The sequence below is a fragment of the Peromyscus maniculatus genome, chromosome 3, assembly GCF_049852395.1.
Source record: "Peromyscus maniculatus bairdii isolate BWxNUB_F1_BW_parent chromosome 3, HU_Pman_BW_mat_3.1, whole genome shotgun sequence".
Classification (NCBI taxonomy): Eukaryota; Metazoa; Chordata; class Mammalia; order Rodentia; family Cricetidae; genus Peromyscus; species Peromyscus maniculatus.
The window spans coordinates 71983385-72007842 of NC_134854.1; the positions used below are offsets into that span (position 1 = coordinate 71983385).

The following is a 24458-nucleotide window of genomic DNA, read 5'->3' on the forward strand; positions in this document are numbered from 1 at the left end:
TACTTCCCTCCCTTGGAAGATTGCATAGTACCTTCTGGGACTATGAAAGGTAAAACTCACGTAGGCTTTCACGTAAGATCCAGCTCGGGTCCTCTGGGTCCTGTGTCCAAAGTACATGTGTCTTCAGCAACTGGGACTTACCTTCCACCTCCAGGAGGTAACCAAGGGCAACAGCAATAGCTTACAATGCTTTGGCAGTCCTTTGGGCAACCCTGACCAACAACTCAAAAGGCAGCTTTCCATGCCTGATGTTGGGGTTTTTGTTAAGAGTTGATGGCTCTTGGGGAAGCACTGACAGCCTAAATGGGAAATTTTAAACGATTTATGTATAAATAGTTTATGTGTAGACATATATGTATTGTATGTAATTTTAGGTAGATATATAATTGTATTCTTTGATTTTTTTCAGATATTATTTTACCCAATTCTTCCTTCTGTATTTATCCCCCCCTAATTAAAACCATCCCACCTCCCTACTTCCCCCTTCAGATCACTTCTACCCAGCTATCTCTCTCCATTGCTCCCCGCTCCTCCCGTGGCCCTTTTTTACTCCAAGTTATATTCCTGTGAAGACTTGGAGCTAGAAACTACAGGTGAAGGGAACGTGTTCTGGGTCTGGGTTACCTTAGTATTATCCTCCTGGTTCCATTCATTTATGTGGCTAGGCCCTGGTGAAAACTGAAACCATCTAAGTCATAAAAATAAACTACTAGACCATGGTTTGCATTCAGTTTGTCACGTTTAGGCTCTAATTTGGACTGCTCCTCAGTCCGCCCCCCCCCCACTTTTGAAGTGGTCCTGCTGTTAGCCAGCAAGCTGGTCTCCCTCCTGGGCTCAAACAATTCCTTCACTCCACCCAGCTTCCTGTTAGGTGAGATGATGGGGACGCTATGCTGAGTGCTACGATACCCTTCTATTTTCCCTTCATCTTCCGGCCTGTCCACCTGACTTTTCCGATGATTCTCTCTAGTGTGGTGGAGTACCACAGTGATGCTGTCCTAAGTGTTTCTCAGGAAGCACAGTGTTGTCTCATCACTTGGTTGTCTACCCAGTTTCTTCAGTCTAAAACTCTAGGATTTTCCCTTTGTAGTTAGTACCCTGAGTGGGATATTCTCAGAGCATGTTTTAGTATGTACACCACTATTCTCACCTTGACTATCAGGGCAGTAAAACTTACAGCTTTGTTGTTTGAGACAGGGTCTCACTATGTAACACTGGCTGACCTGGAATTCCGTCATGTGTATACTAGGCTGGCCTTAAACACAGATCCCCCTGCCTCTACCTCTGCTGGGATTTAAGGTATGTACCACATGGTTATAACTTTACTTTGTATGTGTGGTCTTATGTACACATGCTCATGCATGCATACACCTATGAACTCAAGGATGTTCGAAGAAGACACTGGGCTTGTTATTCTATCATTGTTTGTTTTATTTCCTTGAAACAGTGACTTACTGAACCTGGAGCTAGGCTGGCAGCCAGCATGCCCCCGCTATCTTGTCTCCACCACACACTTTAGGGACACATGAGTGCATGTCAACATGTTTTCTACATGGGCAAGGGGGGTTTTGAATTCAGGTCCTTATGCCAGGCACTCTTATCTAATGAACCAATTTCACTGCCTCCACCTTTTACATTAACCCAAACGTAACTTATACTGTTCTATTTGACGTCTAGTCTAAGTCAATCATACAAAGACATCTTAGTTGCATAAACCTAGCCCTATGACAGTCAAGGATGAGAAGGGACTCATGGGGCTCTTCTACTCAAGTACCTCTCAACTGTTAACTGACAGACCCTGGCATGGAGAGAATTACTGTCTTAGGTTGTGTACCCACTGCAGAGCCCCCCACGCTCCAATGGAGAGCCCCAAACCTATGATCACACAGATGGCCCTGGTTAATCTTGGTGGATTATGGGGCCTGGAGAGAGGCTCAACAGTTAAAAGAGCACTTGGCTGCTCTTCCAGAGGACCCAGGTTCAATTCCTGGACCTATATGGCAGCTCACAACTGTCTGTAACTCTAGTTCCAGGGGACCCAACACCCTCATACAGACATACATGCAGGCAAAACATCAATGCACATAAAAAAAAAAAATAAAAATAAAGATAATTTATTCTTTTCAAGCAGGGTTTCTCTGTGAGTCCTGAGTGTCCTAGAAATCACACTAGACCAGGCTGGCATTGAACTCACAAACATCTGCTTGTCCCTGGAGTGTTGGGATTAAAGGTGTGTGCCACCACTGCCCAGCACCTTTTGAGAAAATGTTAAGTCCCCTCCCCTCCCCATGTAGGCTTCCAGGAGACATGAGCCAGCTATTCTCTTCTTTCAACATGTTGCTTCCACATACTCTTGGCTCACATACAAAAAAAGAACAGAAAAACACAGGTCTCAAACTAGGGGTTTTAAAACTCAAAATACAAGTCCAAGAAAAAAGTATTAAAAAAAAGTGAGGAAATACTAAGTTGACTCAGGATGAAAATTTTTTTTTTTTTGTATAATTATTATATACTGCAGAAATGTGAGGAAAATAAAAAAATTGGTTTCCACAGAGCTGGCGAGATGGACAGCACTGGGTGCTCTTCCAGAGGACCTGGTTCCACTCCCAGCATCCACAGGATGGTTCACAACTCTGAACAGTTCCAGAGGACAAGGTACTGCATGTACATACTGCAGATAAACATGCAGGCAAACACTTATAAAATAAAAATAAATAGCTTCCAATACAGTTGCATTTTCCATTGTTACCAAATAAAGAGACAATCACATTTTCAAATTAACTTTTATTTGAAATTACTCTTCCCCACATGAATTTTAGGATCCTATCCAATACAATAACCCACGAAACCAATAACCAACCAATACCAAAATTTCTAACAGCAAGTTATACAATTGTTCTAGGTAATAAATAAAGGTTTTCCTTCAGTGATTAAGGGAATACTTAAGTTTCTGTAAATTTAACATAAAAATCACACTTTAAGTTTATAAGGTTTAACATGTAACTTCAAATATAACAAGTTTTATAGGAATCTACAAGCTTTTAATTCCTAAAAGGTGACTTAATTTTTTAGGTTCAAAGTTACATTCTTCATATTTTTCTCCTACAGCTTCAAACTTTCTACACTCAACTAATCTTGTTCCATGCCACTCCAGACAAACTTGACATGACTGATCTACTTCAAGTGTTATTTATCTTTCCCCAAAGAAGGTTAAAAAGCAGTTTGTTAGAACTGCAGATTTCTAATAAAAGGACATCTACTACAATATTCGTCACAAAAGCTTTCAAAAGATCATTTTTTTCCTCATAGGAAAGGCAGAGAAGAACCACAAAGTCTAACACCTTTTTACTCAGATGTTCAAGGACTGAGATGACAATTACACCTTTAAGAGTGTAACGAAGGGTGGAAAACAGCAACACAACTGGCCACACGACAGATGAAATAAACCAGGTTTTTGTTTTGTCTTTAGGACTAGGAAGCATTGTAAGCTTGGAAATACAGAATCAAAGGGGGAAAGGGGAAAAAAAAGGGGGATGGGGAGTCCTTGGCCATAACCACTCCATTATTAATAGCGTCCTGAAAGAGAACAGAAACAATTATTATAGTTTGATGTGCTTAATATTTTTCCAACTATTTTTTTAAACTTATTTTTATTTTATGTATGTCTGTGTGAGGGTGTCAAATCACTTGGGGCTGGATTATAGGCAGTTGAGAGCTGCCATGTGGGTGCTGAGAATTAAACCCAAGACTTCTGGAAGAGCAGCTAATGCTCTTAAACCACTGAGCCATCTCTCCAGCCATTTTTCCAACTATTAACACCCACCCACATATCCAAGTATATCTCAAAATAAACCACTGTTTAGTTTCAACACCACAAAAGCAAATTTTACGTACTTGGGCTATAGGAACGAGATCTTGACCGTGACCTGTATCGACTGTAATAAGGAGAAGGTGACCTTCTTCTGTAAGAAATGAGAGATGAATGAGCACACCACATAATCACTTTACCAATCAGACAAAAACTAGCCATTGTGGTAGTGCAGGCCTTTAATCCCAATACTGGGAAGACAGGCCTCAGTGAAGGGAGGGAGGCCAGGCTGGTTTACACACCCAGTTCCAAGCCAGCCAGGGCTCCATAAGGAGACCCTGTCTTCAAAAAACAAAACAACCTATATAATGTATTTTTAAGCAGTACTAAGGACTGAGCCCAGGACCTAGCACTGAAGCAGTACCACCAAGTGACACTGAGCCCTAAAATTTTCTTCAGCTCTTACCCACCCCAACCTGAAACATGTAAAGTCACCATGTTGATAGGTTAGACTCAAGTGATCCTCTTATCTTTGTCTCCCAAGCAACTAGGACTATCCATCCAGCCACCACACCCAGCTCAAACATCTAGTTTTTATTGATACATGCCAACATTAAAGTGCTAAATAAAGCCTCCAATCCAGCACAGACTAGACATCTCAGATTAAAACATTACCTGTACCGGTAATCATAATCTTCATATCTGTCATAGCCTCGATCATATCCTCTATCATAGTAAGAATCCCGTCGTCTACCACCACCGCCACCTCCGCCGCCGCCTCCTCCTCCTCCACCTCCACCACCACTACTACAGAAAATGAAGAAAAAAAGAAAAGATTATCATCAGGACCATTGAATACAAACTAGAAAAGTGAGAGAACCTCCCTTGCCTGGCCAATGTCCTCCCACCTCACCTTGCTCACTTCCATGGTGTTCTGCTTTGGCTCCTTATGCTCTAACACAACTCTCTGGAGATATTGCCCAGCAGTTAAGAGCGTACTTGCTACTTTTCCAAGATTCAGTTCGGTTCCCAGCATCCACTTAGGGTGGCTCACAATTGCCTGCCACTCGAGCCAAGCCAGGGAAGCTAACACCATCTTTTGGTCTCTAAGGGTACTTATGTACTTATGTGCATACACCCCTCCCCAAAAACATAAGAACAAAAACAAACTTTTAAGCCCAGTGCAGTGGCATATGCCTTTAACCCCAGTACTAGAAAGGTAGAGGTAAGAGGATCTCTGTGAGGCCAGCCTGGTCTACAAAGTGAGTTCCAGGGCAGCCAAGGATCTATACAGAGACTCTGCACCAGACACCACCTCCCCCCCCCCCCCTGAAAAGCATGGGAAACAGGAACAAAATGCACTAAACTATGCCTAAGAAGAACGGAAAGAAAGACAATTAAGAAATAAAAAGCAAAAATAAATGCATGAAATAGCATAATTAAATTAGGTATATTCAAACTCATGTTCTCTGTAGGAGTAGCATGTATTCTTAACTGATGAGCCATCTTCCCAGTTCCCTTAAATGATTATATACTGATAAAAATAAAAGTATATGGAAAGAAGGGGGGTGTATTTCTATATTTCTGGAATGTAGTTTAAACTTAGTTGGAAGTTGGATTTGCTTTATAGTCTGGGCCCTATACTCATGCTCTGAACATGCTGCTAGGCACTCTATCCCATAAAATATGGAATCTTACTGAGTCGGTCTGCCCATGTAAATGCCTGGTGTAGGCGTGTGTGCTCTCTTGGTGATAGAATAATCCACACGAATTCTTCTACCATCCAGCTCCATTCCATTTGCCCTTTCCATAGCCTAAAAAAGAAAAAAAAAAGCACTCACAATTCGCTCATCTTGAAGCCACTTTTAGTTAAAATGAACTATTCATAATCCAAATAAACCCACTTTTGAAAATGGAGCTTGTATAGAGGACTGTTAGCATTTCCAGAGCTAAGTACTATCCAGAACATATTTAAGTTGCCCAGACAATGCCACTAAGATCTGTTTTACTTACAAAGATCTTCAGGTATTCAGAAGAGCTTACTAAGCTTAATTTTTTCCTTTTACTTATAACCCCTCCCACACACCTTCAGACTAGTTATCAACATCACCCTGGATGGACTGGGATTCACAGCCATCATCCTCTGTCTCACAAGTGCTAGGTTACAGGTATACAACACCATGCCCACGCTAACCTACCTCTATTCTTGCTTTTCAATTTGTAGTTCAGTATTTGTTGGTAAAACTCACTAAGTAGCCAAGAAGTGATGATTTAAAGGGATGAAAAGAACAATTACACCAGCTTGCATTCTCTTGTTGAGAATGACACAGTTCTAAGCCAGCACTGCCCCCTAGTGATCTGCAAGTGTAAAGAAGGAACATAACCTGTCTGCACCTGAGCTCATCACCCCACTCCTGGTTTTTGAGACAGGGTCTCTCTGTGTAGCCCTGGTAGTCCTCAAACTCACGGACATCCACCTGCCTCTGCCTCCTGAGTGCTGTAATTAAAGGCATGTGCCGTCAACTATCCAGCTCCAACTCACTTTTTTTAAGGCATAATAATGTATGACAGTTTAACTATTTCAGTAAATGGAAAACTTTGCAAGTATTTAAGCTGCCATTTTATGCTATAAAGGAAATAGCTGAAAGAATAAAAAGCTAAGACTAACAAGTTTACATGAAAAAAGTGTGTGGAGACAGAATCTCAGATTCTATCTAGCTTAACTGAAGATGCTCCTGCCCTGGCAGGTGTGGAAAACAAGGCCTAGCATGAAAACAGGTTAACTTTCTAACTCTTATCATTCACTTTATAAGGTCAGAATTCAATTAGCATGTAATTATACCAGGAAGCATGAGCTGAAAAGCAAAACTAGCTTTTTAACTGCAACACTATGAGTTGAGTTCCAATCAGGTCAGACAGAGTCAGGAGGCATGTTTACAGAAATGCTATTAAAAGACTTTTAATAGTAATGCAGCATCATTATCATGCAAACAAAAATTCTTCCAAATGAAAATTGTAAGCCGGGCGGTGGTGGCGCACGCCTTTAATCCCAGCACTCGGGAGGCAGAGCCAGGCGGATCGCTGTGAGTTCGAGGCCAGCCTGGGCTACCAAGTGAGCTCCAGGAAAGGCGCAAAACTACGCAGAGAAACCCTGTCTCGAAAAACCAAAAAAAAAAAAAAAAAGAAAAAAGAAAAAAAAAAGAAAATTGTAAAGCAAGACTTACCTCCTTAGAGTCATCTATCCTCTCAAAATACACAAAGGCAAATCCACGTGACCTTCCAGTTCGCTGATCATAAACTACATTGACACCACTCAATGGTCCGTATCGAGAGAATACTTCACGAAGATCTCTCTCTGTTGTGTACAAACTGAGGCCAAAGACACCCAGGCAAGTGTTGGGATCTGGATTTGCCTGTTGAATAAAGGTAGATTTAAATTTTAATTAAGACTCCAATATAAGATCAAAACACATGAAGATCTTCTTTGAAATACACTTATAGCTATAGCCCGTACAAACTATTCCCCTCTCTCTAGTCTAGCTCAGCATTTTTCAGAACGTACCTAAAGAATTCACCTTTTACATGCACTACTTAATGTGCCTCCTCATTTCCATTTTTCCAGTAACCTCAGCGCTGGGATTGCCCATGCACCACACACCCAATTTCATGTGGTGCTGGAGATTGAACACAGGGCCTCATGCACAACGGCTAAGCATTCTTCCCCATTCAGCTACCGTCCTAGCCCTCTATTTTCATTTTTTTAAAGATTTATTTTAGGGACTGAAGTAATGGTTAAAGGTACTTCCTGCTCTCGGAGAGGACCCCATTTCCGTTCCTAGCACCCACAAGATCCACCTCTAACTCTACTTCCGGGGCATCCAACACCTTCTGACCTCCCCAGGCAAATGTGGTGCACTGTATACATAAAGGCAGGCACTCACAAACACATTAAAAAATTTTGAAAGTCATTCCTACCCCTATGTCCACAGAGGACAGATGGGGTAATAGATCCCAACTCTGGCACTCTGGCAAAGCAGTAGGAGTTCTTAGCCACTGAGTCTTATGTCCAGCCACCGTTTTCATTCTGTAGCAGGACCCAGACTTAACTACTGACACAGTCTACCATGGCTGTCAGCATCACTGGCATCACACAGGGGAAGCACGACAGAGGACTTTAGAGTAAGCCAACCATTTTAAACCTGGGCTCTGTCACTATTTAAAACAACCACCAAAACCAAAACCCAACATTTATTTAGTGTGTGGACACACTTGTGCTAGGAAGCACATATGGAGGTCAGTGAGGACACCTCTTTCTACAATGTGGGTTCTAGGTTTAAACTCAGGCTTAAACTTGTGCCCTGGTGCACTTACTGAGCCATCTTGCTGGCCTCTCTGCCAACTCTTAAACCAAAACAAACCACTTCAGTGGTTCACATCCAAATAACAAGCACATTCAATAAGAATAAGTTACTGCCGGGTGTTGGTGGTACACGCCTTTAATCCCAGTACTCAGGAGGCAGAGCCAGGCGGATCTCTGAGTTTGAGGCCAGCCTGGGCTACAGAGTGAGATCCAGGACAGGCACCAAAACTACACAGAGAAACCCTGTCTCGAAAAAAAAAAAAAAAGACAAAACAAAGTTATTACATAGAGATTTTTGGTATTTTCTTATTTCTTCCCTGTAATAATAAAACTTTTGAGTAGAAAAGAAACATACAGCAAAACTTGAGTGCATCACATCTCAGTTTATGAATTTATATTAATTGGTGAACATACCCCCCCCAAAAGAATTTTTAAAACGCATGGAAAAAGCTGGGTGCAAATGTGCACACCCCAAATCCCAGCACTAAACAGACAGGACTACTACTGGTCTTACTGTTCAGCCAGCATGACCAACATGGGAGCTCCAGGTTCAGTGAGCTCTACCTCAGAAGATAAGGTGGTCAATAACTCAAGAGGATAATGGATAGGCCCTCTGGTCTCTACATGTACACCTGTCCAGACACATAGCACATACAAACTAAAGAAGACACAAAATGTTGGAGAGACACCACGCAGCAGAGGTGCACTTTCTAGCACCCATGTTAGGAGGTTCACAAGTGACCGTTCATTACTCTAGCTCCAGAGCAATCACTGTCTTTTCTGGCCTCCTGGGAAAGACACTCACACAAACTTTCTGCCTTAGTAATCACAATACTTAAGAGGATGAGGCAGGATTGCTGAGTTTTGAAGTCAACCTTATTTACATGACAAAAACCTGTCACACAAACAAAGTCAAGAAAATGGACTTCATGTGTAGTAGGTTCATGAAATTATGTAGGCTCGTTAAATTAGCAAATGCACAACATAAAATGATTCACTTTTTTGTGTTTTGAGGTAGAGCTTCACTATGTACCCCTTGGCTGGCCTGGGCCTCTGAGAACCGCCTACTTTTGCCTCTTGATTACTGGAATTAAAGGCAAGTACCACCACATGCAGCTAAAATCTGTTCTTTCTGCAGTACCACTTCTTTCATAATAGCAAGGCATTATTATGCCATGACTCCACACCGGAGGAAGAGAAAACCGAGTTTCCATGAACTCTTATACACATACCCTGCTGCCTGTATGTCTTCTGCGATTAGACATTGGAGAGTGACTCCGGCTTCTTCGTCGACGATACTCTGGCGTATAGGATCTACTTCGAGATCGTCTTCTATGAGAATGGGACCGGGACCGAGTGTAGCGTCTATGAGAGTGCCTCCTTGACCTTGACCTTTAAAAGAAATATACTTAGGTTAAATACTGCACCACAGGGATGGGGAAACAGTTAAGAGCATTTACTGTTCTCCAAAAAAGCACAGGCTTGGTTTATGGTGGCTCATAACCATCTGTAACTCCAGTTCCAGGGGATGACTCACTCTTCAGGTCTCTGAGGGCACTGCATGCATGTGGTACACTAATTAAAAAACAAAAACAAAACAAAACAAAAAAACCTTACCTAATTTAAAAAAAAAATTTTTTTTTGGTTGAGTTATGTCTCAATCCCTCATCTGACCTGAGAAAAATGTATTTTTTCTTAATCCATTCTTCAGTTGATGGGCATCTAGGTTGTTTCCAGGTTCTGGCTATTACAAATAGTACTGCTATTAAACATAGTTGAACATATATCTTTGTGGTATGATTGAGCATTCCTTGGGTATATGCCCAAGAGTGGGATGGCTGGGTATTGAGGTAGGTCAATTCCCAATTTTCTGAGAAACCGCCATACTGATTTCCACAGTGGTTGTACAAGTTTACATTCCCACCAACAGTGGAGGAGTGTTCCCTTTGCTCCACATCCTCTCCAACACTGACTGTCATTGGTGTTTTTGATCATAGCCATTCTGACAGGTGTAAGGTGGCATCTCAGAGTCGTTTTGATGTTGAGCAAGAAAAATGTATTTTTTAAAAAGATTTCTTTTTGGAGGGGTGGGGGCTAGAGAGATAACTTGGTTGTTGAGAATACACACTGCTCTTTCTCTCTCTCTCTGTTTTTTGAGACGGATTCTCTGTGTAGCTTTGGAGCCTTTCCTGGAACTCCTTCTCTATCTAGCACAGGTTGGCCTCCAATTCACGGAGATCTGCCTGCCTCTGCCTTCTGGAAGCCACCACCGGCTGGCTATTTCTATTTAGTCCATCCCTTCCCTCTCATTTCACCTTCTGTCCAAAAGGTTAAAGGACACATAAGGAAAGAAAGGCATACAGACAAACAGAACAGGGCATGGTGCTCAGGAGACAGAGGCAGGAATAGCTCCATGAGTACGAGGCTGGCCAGAGCTAGTTAGACCTTGTTTCAAAGAAAACAAAGAAAGAAAAAGCAGCAGCAGCAGCAGGGCATCACCAGCACTCAAGAGGGACAAAACCACCGAGTTCCAGGCCAGTCAGGGCTAGACAGTGAGCCCTCAGTCTAAATTGAAAAGAAAAAGAGAAAGTGATGGAAGATCCACTTGGAGAATAGCAAGAGTAAAATCTACTATACCTATAAAGGAATTAAGGACGAGCAAAGAGTACTGAGGCAACCTGGTACTAAGTGCTTAAATAAACAGACTCCTGAGAGAGGGATGAAATAAATCTAATGGCGTACTCCCAGAGAAAAATCATTTGAGTGGGAAGAATACTAATGAAGATATCCCCTCTCCCCCTTTTGGTTTTTTAAGAGAGGGTTTCTCTATATAACAGCCTTGGCTATCCTCCAACTCAGAGATCTGCCTGACTCTGCCTCTTGAGTGCTGGGATTAAAGGTGTGCAACACCACCATCTGGCATGAAGATATTCCTTATTCTCCTTAATAATAATTTTAGTGCAGTCTACCACCACCACTACCAAAAATAAATTTTAAAAAAAAGTTTATTTTTTTGGCTTGGGCAGATAGCTTATGGGTGATCAGGATGTAAGGCAGAGAACTAGGCATACAGAGCTTCTGAAGCCCTGTGAATGCTGGCCAGGTGTGGTAACTGGCCAGTAACTCCAGTTTTGGAAGGTAGCACCTCGGGATCCTCAGAACATGATGTTTGGCTAGAACAGTCACACTGGCAAGCTCTGGACTGACTGAGAGATTCTGCTTCGGACAGTAAGGTGAATTAAAGATGTGTGTATCTAGCATTTTTAAAAACTATGTGTCTGATGTCGTTGTGTGGGTACATGGGTGGAGGTCAGAGGACAACTGCAATAGTCAGTTCCACCATTTGGCTTCCATGGATTAAACTTAGAGAACCAGGTGTGGTGGCATGGGCCTTTACCCAATGAGCAGTAGCTAACAGATAAGCCAAGGAATGACTCTAAATTTTGCAGTCTGAGCCATCAGTGAACCTTCTATATGAAATGCAGCTAAAAGGAGATCTGTCTCAGAAAATTAGGAATCGAACTACCTCAAGACCCAGCCATCCCACTCTTGGGCATATACCCAAGGAATGCTGATTTATACCATAAAGATACATCCTCAGCTATGTTCATAGCAGCACTATTTGTAATAGCCAGAACCTGGAAACAACCTAGATGCCCGTCAATGGAAGAATGGATGAAAAAAATGTGGTACATATACACAATGGAGTACTACTCAGCAGAGAAAAACAATGAAAGCATGAAATTTGCAGGCAAATGGATGGAACTAGAAAAAAAAATCATCCTGAGTAAGGTAACTCAAACCCAGAAAGACAGTCATAAGTGGATTCTAGATATAAAATAAAGAACAATCAGACCACAACCCATAGAACCATGGAGGCTATATATATATAGCAAGGAGGTCCCTAGGACGATTGTGGCTTATAATAAATTTTGGTTTTACTCAACTATTAAAAAAAAAAATAGCCAAATGAATGGAAACACATGAACTATGAACCAAAGGCTGAGGGGCCCCCAGCTGGATCAGGCCCTCTGAATAGGTGAGACAGTTGATTGGCTTGATCAGTTTGGGAGGCATCCAGGTAGTGGGACCAAGTCCTGTGCTCACTGCATGAGCTGGCTGTTTGAAACCTGGAGCTTATGCAGGGACGCTTGGCTCAGTCTGGGAGGAGGGGACTGGACCTGCCTGGAGGAGGTTGGAATGGAGGGTGGGCTGGGGGTAAGGGGAGGAAGTGGGAGGGGGGAGAACAGGGGAACCCGTGCCTGATACGTAGAGCTGAATGGTATTGTAAAATAAAGTAAAAGGAAAAAAACAAACAAACAAACAAAAAAAGGAGATCTGACAAAACCCCCTTGCTGTGAAGAAAGCAGCCTACACATTTTAAACTTACCTGGATTTTGATCTCGATCGAGAATGGGATTCAGAATGTTTGGAAACTCTTGATGGACTACGAGATCCTGACCTGCTCTCTGATTTTACGCGAGCAGGAGTTCCCGTTGGAGATTTTGACTGAGAGCGAGACTCCTAACAAAGAAGACAGTATTACAAATGGCACTGGTCACGTAGATGCCTACCACCTAACATTTAAAGTACCGTAATTATTTATAATGATTGCTCCTGAAAAACAAATGGTTAGGCAACACCCTCCAGAAAAAAAATTTCAGCTCATTAATATCCCATTGTTAATACTGCTAACTGTCCTCAATAATTCCCTACTTGAACCAGATCACCAATTTTCTATTAACTAAGTAATCATGCAAATTCATCTACAACTTGATCATACAGACACTGGAACATAAACCATACATTTACTTAACCTAGGACCCATTCATTCTTCCAGATTCTTTTAATTCTACTTCACTCTTGCTTTCTACTTCTCTTCATTCTTCATTGAGTTTTTCATTTTTCATACTTCGTGTATTCTTCCCCAATTCAAACAATTCAAAATAGCCTTAAAAAAATATTCAAGTGCTTCTATCTGACCAATCTTCTGTTCAATTTTTTCCCCCATTCAATTTTAATTTTCTGATCTTTAATACTTTTCATTAGCCTTCTTTTATCTTGATTTATCTTCCACATTCTTGGAAAAAACTCTTCAATTTCTTCACGAACATTAACCTTAATGGAAAAAGAACATTTAGTATATTTAAGCACGTGGGGATTATAAAACTCTGCTGGAGTTCAGAATGTTATCTACCAAATGGAAAGGCCAGCAGGTAAAGTGCAAATAACTAGTTTATTTAAAAATAAATTAAAAAACCAAATTTTTACAGTATTTAAAAATGTTCAAATGTGTAGTCTAACAGAATTTACTGAATTTCTCTAAGTTTAACCATACTCTTTACCCTCCTCCCCTTTCATGTCCATCCTAGTCCCTAATTTTAATATAAATGTAATTCAAACATAAACTTCAATTCCCCCCACCTAAATATTCATTTTCCACTATTTTACAGGCTGAAGTCTTACTGATCTTAGAAGTAACTTTGAATAAGCCACACTAAGAAATTCAGGTACAGCTGAGGCAGAGCGTCATCCCAGGCTGAAAGGGCCACGCACACCACGTGAACTCACATGACAGCACACATGGCGGAGGGAGATCAGGACCTAACAGATGAGTCAAGTTACACCTCCCAACGTGGACTACCACTGTCACCATTCTGATTACCCAGAAAGATGTGTTCTGAAGACAAGCCAATAAAAACTAAAGGGAAAGAGCACAAAGTTTCTAACAATCCTTCCTTTGGCTTGTAAATTCCTGAAATACATGCTGTTGTTGTTTTATGAGACACATCTGCACTTTATAACCCAGGATGGATTATGGTTCACAGAAATAAATCCTCCTGCCTCAGCCTTCCAAGTGCTGGAATCACAGAAATCTCCCACCCTTGTACCACTTAAATACCATACAGTACAAACAACAAAATGTGTATCAAGACTGTCCTCGATCCCACTGTGCTAGCATTTATGCACATCTGCATTCCTTGCAGGGGCATCTGTGTATACTATCGATGAGAAATAGACATCTCCTTCATGGCAAACCAGTTTCTGAAGTTAGTTTTACATAAAAACTCACCAAATAATTTATAACCGATTAAAAAGCATGGTTACTTGATTGATAGAGACCCACACAACCAAAATAGAACCCAAAATTTGGTTTCTCCATCCACTTAAGACTCAGTTATTAATGCAAAGAATTAGCCCAGTCTTACAAAAGTATATATTCATACCAATTTTCACTCATGCCATAAGACATCACAAATCTCCTGCCTCCATTTCCCTGAGCTATAACCCTGGCTCCTTTCCTTGAAGTTTAATATCAAAAGATTACTTATCAGGAACTCTACCCATTATCTCCCTGGTCAATGATAACCTTTCCAATATTTTTTCTTTTCCCTTCCCCTGAGACAGGGTTTTCTGCGTAACAGCTCCTGCTGTCCTGGAACTCACTTTGTAGACCAGGCTGGCCTCGAATTCACAGAGATCCACCTGCCCCTGCCATCTGAGTGCATCACTACCACCCTGCCAATCTTAACAGTGTTAAGTTTTTCATATTTTACACTCTAAATTTCTAGACAGCTGCCTGGAGCAACATAAAATCTTGCTTATAACTGAAGTCTTAAGGGGCTGGTTCAAAATCCTGAACCAAGAGAATGTCTTTTCTTTTAGCTTTCCTTCCTATAAAACAGACCCTCTAGCATAACATTCAATTATGCTGCGGTGGAAATACAGTAGTCACAACAGTGTTTGTGTAAACACCACAGCCTTTTTATACAGAAGTGGCAAAAAGTTTTGCTGAGATACTATAAACCTTTAGTTTTACTATGATAAAACAAAACAAAACCTTGGATAAGCCTAAAATTTACTCTTAATAAATCCTCCAGTATGACAAAAACATAATGGCCCAGATACATTTCTAGTTTCCCAAGCTTCTTTTCAAAAATTTTGTTATTGAAAATGACTTCTTTAAAAGATTACATTTTAAATTTATTGTGTACATGTAGCCAGAAAGCAACTTGGAGTCCATTCAGAACTCGGGTTATAAGGTGTGGCAGCAAGTGCCTTACCCACTGAGCTGACCCCAAAAATGACTTCTGGAGACTTAAATAACTCAGTAATGTACGTATATATGTATGTACATATGTGTGTGTATATATATTTAAACTCCAGATCTAGAGTCACAACAAAATACCACAGTTTGGAGGAATATCTTTTAAAGGTGTTCTCAACTTCCTGGAGTGCTAGGGATTGAACTAAACCCCAGGCTGTTGCATGCTAGGCAAGCACCGGATAATGACTTACAAACCCAGGCCAAAAGTATTTAACACCAGGGTATCACAAATATCTAGAGCTGTTTTATCTGATCTCTACACCTTCAGAATCTTCTCTAAACAACTTTATAGACTAGTCAGACCTCTTAGCTGTCAGCTAACAGCTATCTTAAGTGTCACAAACTTAAACTAGGACCAAACCACACATTTCAGAACATGGCCTGTTGTTCTAAACAACTGGTGATCCAGAAAGCAGGTCACACTAATGTTTATCATGTAAAAGGATCTTATTTCTCAAACACTAACTAAATAAATACCACTTTCACTAAACTCTGCATTAGAAACCAGGCTACAGTAGTCATTTATGGAGGAGATGCCAGATCATCTTTTTTTCCTACTCTTTGACCATCTTTTTAAATGAAACAATTCCAACAAGCTTTAAAAAAAATAAAATAAAAAAAAAAAGACAGGGTTTCTCTGTGTAGTCCCAGCTGTTCTGGAACTCACTCTGTAGACTAGATTGGCCTCCAACTCAAGAGATCCTCCTGCCCCTGCCTCCTGAGTGCTGGGATTAAAAGGCCACCATCACTGGAACTTTACACCCCCCACCCCGTTTTTGAAATGAGATTTCATTATGTTGCCCAGGCTGATTTCAACCTTGTGAAACTGGGACTACAACTATGTGTGAGCATATCTGGTTAATTTTAAATTTCAAAAAAGAACTTCTTAAGAGTATTTAGAATTTGGAAACTTAAATTGCAAGGAAGAAAACAAATGCTGGTAAAAGGTGGTTGTCTGTCTTGTCTCACTAGACTAACCAGCTCTTAAAGCCATCATATTTAAGGCTGTTAAAATTCCTTTATAGGCTTCCATCTACCTTTAGATACTACACACCAGAAAGAAGCCAGGCAGAAGGCATTCATAGCACAATCCACTCACACAGGTTCTGGTATTTGCTATATGGACAAATGGTTATGGAACATAAGCAAGCAACAGGAAGCTCAGTATTGTAGATGCAAAATATAAAACCTAAATACTTAAGAAAACTAAACACTATAATAACCCTTTTAAATACTAGGTCCAGGCAATGCTGCCAGGTTATAGGGACAAATTTACATATATTCAAGTCTGTACATCATGAGAAAAACTTCCTGTTATCTCCTTAGTACTTTATAGTGGGAATTTACAGAGAAATAAACAAGTGAATTTAAATCATATGCCCCAAGAAGAAGAAAATGTTCTTGGAATGTCCACATACTGGACTTACTCTATTAACTGGTCTACAATAGGGACACTTAGCTTTCTCTTTCTCTGGGGTACATGGGGCTGTTTTTTTTTAATAGAAATTAGGACAAAGCAAACATACCCAGTTTCTTATCAAACCAAATTGCTCTTAGAATCCCTGAAAAACAAACTATACAGGTCATCCATCTCTTTTAAGATCATATTTGTCTGATGCACGATGAAGTCAGTGCAGTCTTCTTTGTCTACAAAGGCTCGTGGATGACTCAAACATAACCTATGCCTGTATTCTCTAAAGTTTGGAATAAATGAGAACTTATCATAAATGACTTAGTAACTGGCAGTCAGTCAAATTTTAAAATTAAGCTACAGTTGTCATGTTATCTGTAAAACTTACAATCTTTTTTTTTTTTTTTTTTTTGGTAAAAACTTTAAAGGTTGCTCATAACCCTGCCAGCTTATGTGTTTTGATAAAACGTTGCATTTGAATCTGGGACATGTTTAGGGCCGGGATGGAGCACAGTTGTTTGAGCTTCCCTAACATGCACAAAGCTGAGTTGATGCCCCATACTTGGGTGTGGTAGCACATGTACTCTTACGATGCTTCAAGTTCAAGGTCACCTGGGCTACATGGCCCCTCTCCCCCCAAGTTCATACAGACTACATTGGCTGGTATATAAATAAAGCCAATAAATAACAACTAATACCAAACTAAAAACCACTCACCAAATTCTCCACTCACAGTCTCATCTTCTGGTGTCATAAAGTAGGCATGAATCACATGACAGGGCCTTGGTTTCAAGGGGGGAAAAGTCAATTTTCTTCTATCAGGACTACTTACACCTCTCATGAATACCACAATAAAGACTATAGACAAGTATATGTACAGCTCACATTTCCTTTGACTACTGGCCTTCTACCTTTTAACAATCAAATCTCTTCCTCAATGTGACTTACTATTTTTTCACCTCCACTTCTTTCCTATTAAACCTGCTCAGACTCATGAAACAACAGCATCAATTCACTTAAGCATAGAAATATAGACCTTTTACAAAGGTCTCAGGTTGATCACAATGCCTGGGCACCTACTGACAATACCCAACAGTTTTTAGTTAGCCAGGTTCAAGGAAACTACTATGCTGATTATTCATCCCATTTTTCCTCTTGTTAAACTTGTTCCTGTTTTAAGTGATAAGACAGTTCACTTTAAAAAAAAAAAGACTCATCCATAATATTTGCTCTGACAGTCTCTGAGATCTCAAGGCTCTGGGGGGTGGGGCAGGAAGCTGAGGCAGGTTCTCACAAATAGTCATGTACCACTTCATAGCTCTTTATTCTCATTTTAGGAGTGGTACAAAGTGCAAATACCTTACATCTATGAAATTATAGCAATGCATTGTGCATAGAATTACAGGCACTGCTTCTTTTCAGAAGTCTGCCTTTTACATGAAAGTAGATGGGTTAGAGAAAGAACAGTAGAACATACAACTGGTTTCATGATAGCATGTAACAAAATAAACCCAAAACCAAATTCAGGGTTAGTACTATTCCTACTACAAGACAGCAGCTTTACCTCCCCGCCTACTTGGTTTTCTGGTATTTCAGGCTATCTGGAACTCACTATAGGCTGGACTTACAGCAATTCACACCTTCAGTACAGATTATAGGCTTGAGCCACCACAGCTGGCTAGCCATTGTCTCCCTCCCAAGGAAGACTGATTTCAATTTTTCACTTATGTTATCTCTATGTTGCTCTGGCCATCCTGACATTCACTGTGCGGACCAGGCCTGCCTCTGCCTCCAGAGTGCTAGAATTAAAGGCACGCACCATCTCGCCCAGCTTTAAAAAAAGATTTGATGTGCACATGTCTGTAATAGTGTATGTGGGTGCCTGCAGGACAGAAGAAGGGGTTGGATTTCTTGGAGTTGGAGTTACAGTTGTGAGCTACCTGGTGTGGGTGCTGGGAGCCCAACTCAGGTGCTCCGGAGAAACAACAACACTTAAAATTTAACCATTTTCTCACTTCCACTCTACCTGCCCCCTTAAGCAAATTAATCTAAGAAAATGCTTAAAATTAAGTTGCTGAAGTTTAAGTCTAAATTTCATAAGTTTTCATTAAAAATTCTGTGTGCATGAATTATGTGCACCATTTGCATTCAGGTGCTACAGAGGAAGAGAGCACTGGACCCTTTGGAGACTGAGGTTAAAGGTGCTGTGGAGCACTTCATGCCCACACTAGAACAAACCTGATCCTCCTCCAGATCAGCAAGTGCTCCGGAACAACCGTGCCACCTCTCCAGTCCTCATAAAAATCTTAAATCCCAAATGAAAACTGTTTTTAAAACAAGCCAGTAAATCAATTCCAGAAGGGGAGAGGACTCTTTCCTTCTCTTCCTTTTTTGAGGTAAGCACCCCTCCCCCAATTTCTTTATGGGCGTGGGTGTTTTGCTTGCATGTATTTCTGAGTACCATGTGCATGCCACAACCACAGAGGCCAGAAGAATGTCTGAACCCTTGGGGTTGGAGTTGCAGGTAACTGTGAGCTGCCACATTGAGTGCTGGGTATTGAAACTGAGTCCTCTGTGAGGTAAAGGGTGAGAGAGCAAGATACTTGACTTCACCCTCTGGCCTTCCTTCACGGGTATGTAAGCATAAAGACATACACAAAGTTGTATGTATTAATATCTTAACATATGGAAGAGAGAGTCATGCATGAGGGTCTATGCTTGTAACCCTACCACTCAGGAAGTGATGTCAAGAAGATAACTACCAGTTTCAAGTCAGCTAGGAGACTCCACATTGAAACTCTTTAAAACACATTTCTGTTTTCAAGAAACCAGAACAAGAACTGAAAAAGCAAGACCAAACAAAAGTTTTGGTCCATTCTTCTCAATTTCTACAAGGATATTAAGACCAAAATTCTAACTTTGGGTTAAGTTTTATAAATTAAGGTGACAAACAGATCACAACATTCTTTGAGTCTGAGGTCAACCAGACAGACCAAGCCACTTTTCCTCATTCCCAGCTTCAAAGGAATGTTGGGCGAAATTGGGTGCGGTGGCCCCTGGCTAGAAATTCCAGGATCCAGAAGCTGAGGCAAGAGGATCTTGAATTAAAGCAGGCATGAGCTTCAACCTGGGCACCCCCTCCCCCCAGACATTTTCCACTGCTTGTTAAATTGATAGATACACACACCAAGTAAATTGTTTATGGACCTACTGTTTGCCTTTTTTTTTTAAAGGCAAGGCCTTACTGTGTACCTTGGCTGATTTGGAATTAATTCAGAGGTATCTGTCTGCCTCTGCCTTTCAAGTGCTGGGAATTAATGGTGTGCCACACACACAATGGTGTGTCCAGCACTGGACCCATTTTGTTCCAATGGCACCACCATTCTCCCTCTTCCTTGAATAATTAGTTGACTCTGTTGCTCCTGTACCAGTCCTTTTGGTCTTATGTCTGTCTTCTTTTATCGTTCTCCCTACCACCAAACTCTAGAATTCAAAACCCCTCTGTTATCTGACTGCACATTTAATCAAACTTATCTGACACTATTTCAGCACTTACCCTCATATACTTGATGACAGTGTTTTAAATCCAGATTTGAATTGTCAATTATCTGAAACTAGGGAAGCAAGTCCTTGTTTAAGAACACTGAAGTATTGGGCTGCAAAGATGTTGCAGCAGTTAAGAGCACTGGCTGAACTTCTAGAGGACCCAGGTTCAATTCCCAGCACCCACATGGTAAACTGCAATCATCTGTAACTCTAGTCTCAGAGGATGTAACTTCCTCATTTGGCTTCCACAGGCACTGCACCTATTTGGTATGCAAGACATACACGCAGGCAAAACACCACATACATACAATAAAATTAAAGGGGGTGGGAGGAGAGATCATGAATATACAGTGAGTAGTAAACTGGGGCTTATGTGGTCTTTGGTCTTGGTTCTTTCTTTCTCTTGGTTTTTCTCTGTGTATCCCCAGCTGTCCTGGAACTCACTCAGTAGACTAGGCTGGCTCAAATTCACAGATTCACCTACCTCTGCCTCCTGAGTACTGGGATTAAAGGTGTGCACCAGCATGGCTTGGGTGGTTCTTTATTTTTAAAATGCTGACAGTCCTGTAGCCCTTGCTAAATTATCACAAGCAATAAATAAAAAAATGCATCCAAAAAGAACTTTGGGGTCTGAATTCTAAAATGTTATAGGTATATTTATATGTAAATATTTTATCTTCAGCTTTTGCACTCTAGAGAGCTTCCACCTGATTTTATTTATTTATTTATTTTTATTAGAAGTCTTTTAGGACTGTTACCCTCAGACATCTTTGGCGGGATAATGAGAATGGGGCACAGCTGCTGTTACATGACATTTCCTAACTGCTGATTTATGGTCAACGGAAAACAAACAAACCACTGTCTTTAAATACCCACTTGTTCTAAGGAGGAGTGGAGCACTTGCCTGGCATGCACAAGCCTTGGGCCCACTCCCAGCAAACTCAGAACCACACAAAATGCTGTCTCTACAAATGGCAGAAGAGGGGAGCTAAAAAAAACCTCTTTTGTTAACTGGGTTGTTAAGGCCTAAATAAATTTTAACTGAGGAGTGGATTCGGGAATATTAAGTATTGGGTGGGTAAGGCGGTAATTACCTACCCCTTCCACTATGACACATCAGAAAGGAGCCAGAGCCATTAGAGTCACACTGGTGCAAACCCCACACACCAAACCCAGTATTTATAGGGGGGAGGGAGGGAGGGAGGGAGGGAGGGAGGGAAGGAAGGAAGGAAGGAAGGAAGGAAGGAAGGAAGGAAGGAAGGAAGGAAAAGGAACCGACAAACTGCCAAAAAAAAAAAAAAAAAAAAAAAAAAAAACCTCTTTTTCTAAGTAAGTATTTTCACAGGTAACACAACTACCTCCAAATATTTTCATTTCATGATCTTAAAAGTTTTGTTAGGACAACAAAACAATCCTAAAACAGTAAGCAGGTTCAACTATAGTCAGTCTGCAAATTCATTCAAATGACTCAATCAAAGATAAACATAGTTTGGATCTAGTCCTAGCGCATACACCACCACCTTCAAACAAACAAAACAAAAAGCCCTCTTTTCTTAAAAAAAAAAAAAAAAAAAAGAAACAAACAAACAAAAAACCCAAAAACCTAACTGACCCTCTGACTTGGCTGACAGATTACAGGTGTCTGTATCTTGAACTTCTAAAAGGGACAAATTCTTCCTTCCCACAAAGCCCTCAAGTGTTTTCTCCCCCTCATCCGCCCTTTCGCCATCAGAATAAATACCAACACAACAGCCTGGGATTTTTCCTTTTTCCCCCTTACAGAGCTTCACCAGGACTCTCTTCCATCAATTTCCACTACTAGGCTAACTTCGGAAATAAAGCTCAAAAACCGGTAATAAACGCTATAATATATTCAAGCTAAGAATAACGTATTCTTTATGCTGTTTACACTCACAGGACCTCAAAGAAAACCTCGAACCCTTTCCTGGGGGATGGGTGAGAGAAGAAATGGGGGGGGGGGGCTGTAAATCTCAGGTAATCTTTTGAGTTAACTCTGACTAGCTATATTATTTCCCCTTAAAAACTGAGCCATGAGCCGGGCGGTGGTGGCCCACGCCTTTAATCCCAGCACTCGGGAGGCAGAGCCAGGCGGATCTCTGTGAGTTCGAGGCCAGCCTGGGCTACCAAGTGAGCTCCAGGGAAAACAACAACAACAACAAAAAAAAACCCAAAACACTTGAGCCATGAAATTCGCTCAGTTACGTAAGGTTAAATTAAGTTGCCTCGACAGTTTAACCATAAGAACCTGCGAAGGAGTTTTCAGATGGAAGGTCACAGATAGGAAAGAAAGCATGGGAAGCTGAGCCACGAAGGACCCAACATCGGGCACTTGGCAGGCCAGGCGTGACTGCATTTCCACACTCATGTCGAAGGGACAGGGAAGAGGACATTTAAGGGGAAAGGCTCCTGCGTAGCGTCCCCTTCCCAGCTCTCGTCTTAAGAACTCTTTAAGGGTCGCGGCGGTCGCTGACTGACCACTTCCCGGGGCTCGTCCCACCGCCAACCTCAAGGCTTTTCAAAGCCTTACGGACGCAGCAACGCCGCCGGTTCCGACGGGAGACGCGGCCGCTCACTGCAACAACAGAGAGCCAAGGAGACACAGGCCCCACAGCCAGTCCCGCGACAGCGTTTCCCCGCCCGGACCAACAGCCCCGCGCACTTCCGACCCCCGAGACCCCCGCTGCGATGGCCGGGATGGGGGGTCTGGGGGGGTGGGGGGCCCGGGATGCCACCGCACGAAGCACCTACCACTATCCGGCCGGAGGGAGCGCCCCGCCGCCTCCTGCCCCACCGCGCCGGGGACCCGCACCTCGGAGCAGAGATGGGAAGCTGAGAGGAAAGGGAGCGACAGGAGAGGATAGGACCAGGCCAGGTACCGGTCAGTCGCCAGAATCGAGCGCTGCGGGCTCGCGGGCCGTCTCGACAGCCAGGGGGAACCCCGAAGCCACCTTGGGGACGGGAGGACGCGCTCGCGGTGGCCCTCCAGGCTGCTCCCGCGGGCCCCGCCACCTCGCCCGACCGACCGACCGCGCTCGTCCCCGGAGCCCCGGAGCAATCGGGCCGCCGCCGAAGACGGCTCCCGCGGCTTTGTACTCACTCTGCCCTCGAAGTTGTTCTCCTCTACATCACTCATGGTGGCCAGGAGTTCCCGAGAACTAAAGGAGGGACAAAGTCTCGGCTCGAGGGCCGACGGCCTCGTCACCCCGCGGTCCGGAGTGTGGGGAGGAGGAAGGGCGACGGCGACAACGGCCGGGGCGCTCCACTCCCACTCGCTCGCACGCTCGGGCAAAATGGCGCCGGCAGCGCCACAAACCTCCTGGTGTCCCCGGCGCCCGACGTCAGGGGGCGGGCCCCTGTGACGTCGCTGGCCCCGCCCCCAGCCCCGCCCGGGAGGCTTTGTGTCCGCCTATCTTGGCGCGGGAGATTGGCGGGCTTGGAGCCCGGCTCCTGCGAGTCTGGTTGGTCTGTTTGTCCTCCACGTGCTGGTATTAAGGCGTGCGTGTGTATTTGCCCATTTTAATGGTGAACTAGTAGTGCGTGCGCGGGTGGGAGTGCTGAAATGCTGCGAGTTCCTCATTCTTCTCTGATTCTAGTCCCCCGCTCCTAGTCTATTAGTTATTATTATTATTATTTTTTATAATGCTTAGTTCTCCACTGGTTCTTGTGGAGTCCATTCTTTTAGAATGGACTCCTTATTAAAACTGTTTATTGGACCTGTGCTGCGGGCCACAGGAATATATCTTTAGAACTCAGCTGGTTATGGCAAAGTCACTACCTGGATAGATCAAGGAATTCCTCCAGAGGAAGCCAAATCCCAAGGAGCTTTTAGTGTTATTTGGCTTGTTATTTATCAGCTGTATTCTGTTATGAAAATCATGCGTGCCGTCATAGTTTTCCCAATTGATTTTTCCCTAAGAAGGGCTAACAGTGTGGACTGATCACTCACTGGACATACACATTCAAGGTATTTGGAGAACAGCCTCAGGAAAGGCTTCCTCTGGAATCAGATATCTCCCTTAGCCACTTTCAAGGACTAACAGTAATAGCAGTCCACACACAAGTCTCCTGACTTAAGGTAAATTCCACAAGGAGACACTGCCTAGGTCAGGTGGACGTTGAGTAATAGCTTTACTCAATTTAGCTCAGACCCTCCTTTCTTTCTTTCTTCCTTACTTTCTTTCTTTCTTCTTTTATTTTTCTCCTC

The 24458-nt window shown here is 42.3% G+C and overlaps 1 protein-coding gene across 8 annotated transcripts; it reads right to left on the reverse strand.

Moving 5' to 3' along the window:
- Positions 1-2769: 2769 nt before the first annotated feature.
- On the reverse strand, positions 2770-23596 carry Tra2a (transformer 2 alpha homolog). 8 transcript variants are annotated; one of them, XM_076566758.1, is made up of 10 exons: positions 23352-23537; positions 23003-23083; positions 12975-13286; positions 12559-12692; positions 9401-9560; positions 7033-7221; positions 5507-5622; positions 4484-4615; positions 3895-3962; positions 2770-3576 (listed from the first exon to the last, which is right to left on the reverse strand). In XM_076566758.1, the coding sequence occupies exons 5-10, from the start codon at positions 9431-9433 to the stop codon at positions 3566-3568; spliced, it is 549 nt and encodes a 182-aa protein (XP_076422873.1). In that variant the 5' UTR covers positions 9434-9560; positions 12559-12692; positions 12975-13286; positions 23003-23083; positions 23352-23537; the 3' UTR covers positions 2770-3565. The 8 variants fall into 8 exon arrangements, with proteins under 8 accessions (XP_076422873.1, XP_015863842.1, XP_076422872.1 ...); XM_016008356.3 differs by lacking the exon at positions 12975-13286 and having other exon boundaries at positions 23352-23596; XM_076566757.1 differs by lacking the exon at positions 23003-23083 and having other exon boundaries at positions 23352-23578.
- Between the last annotated feature and the right edge of the window lie 862 nt (positions 23597-24458).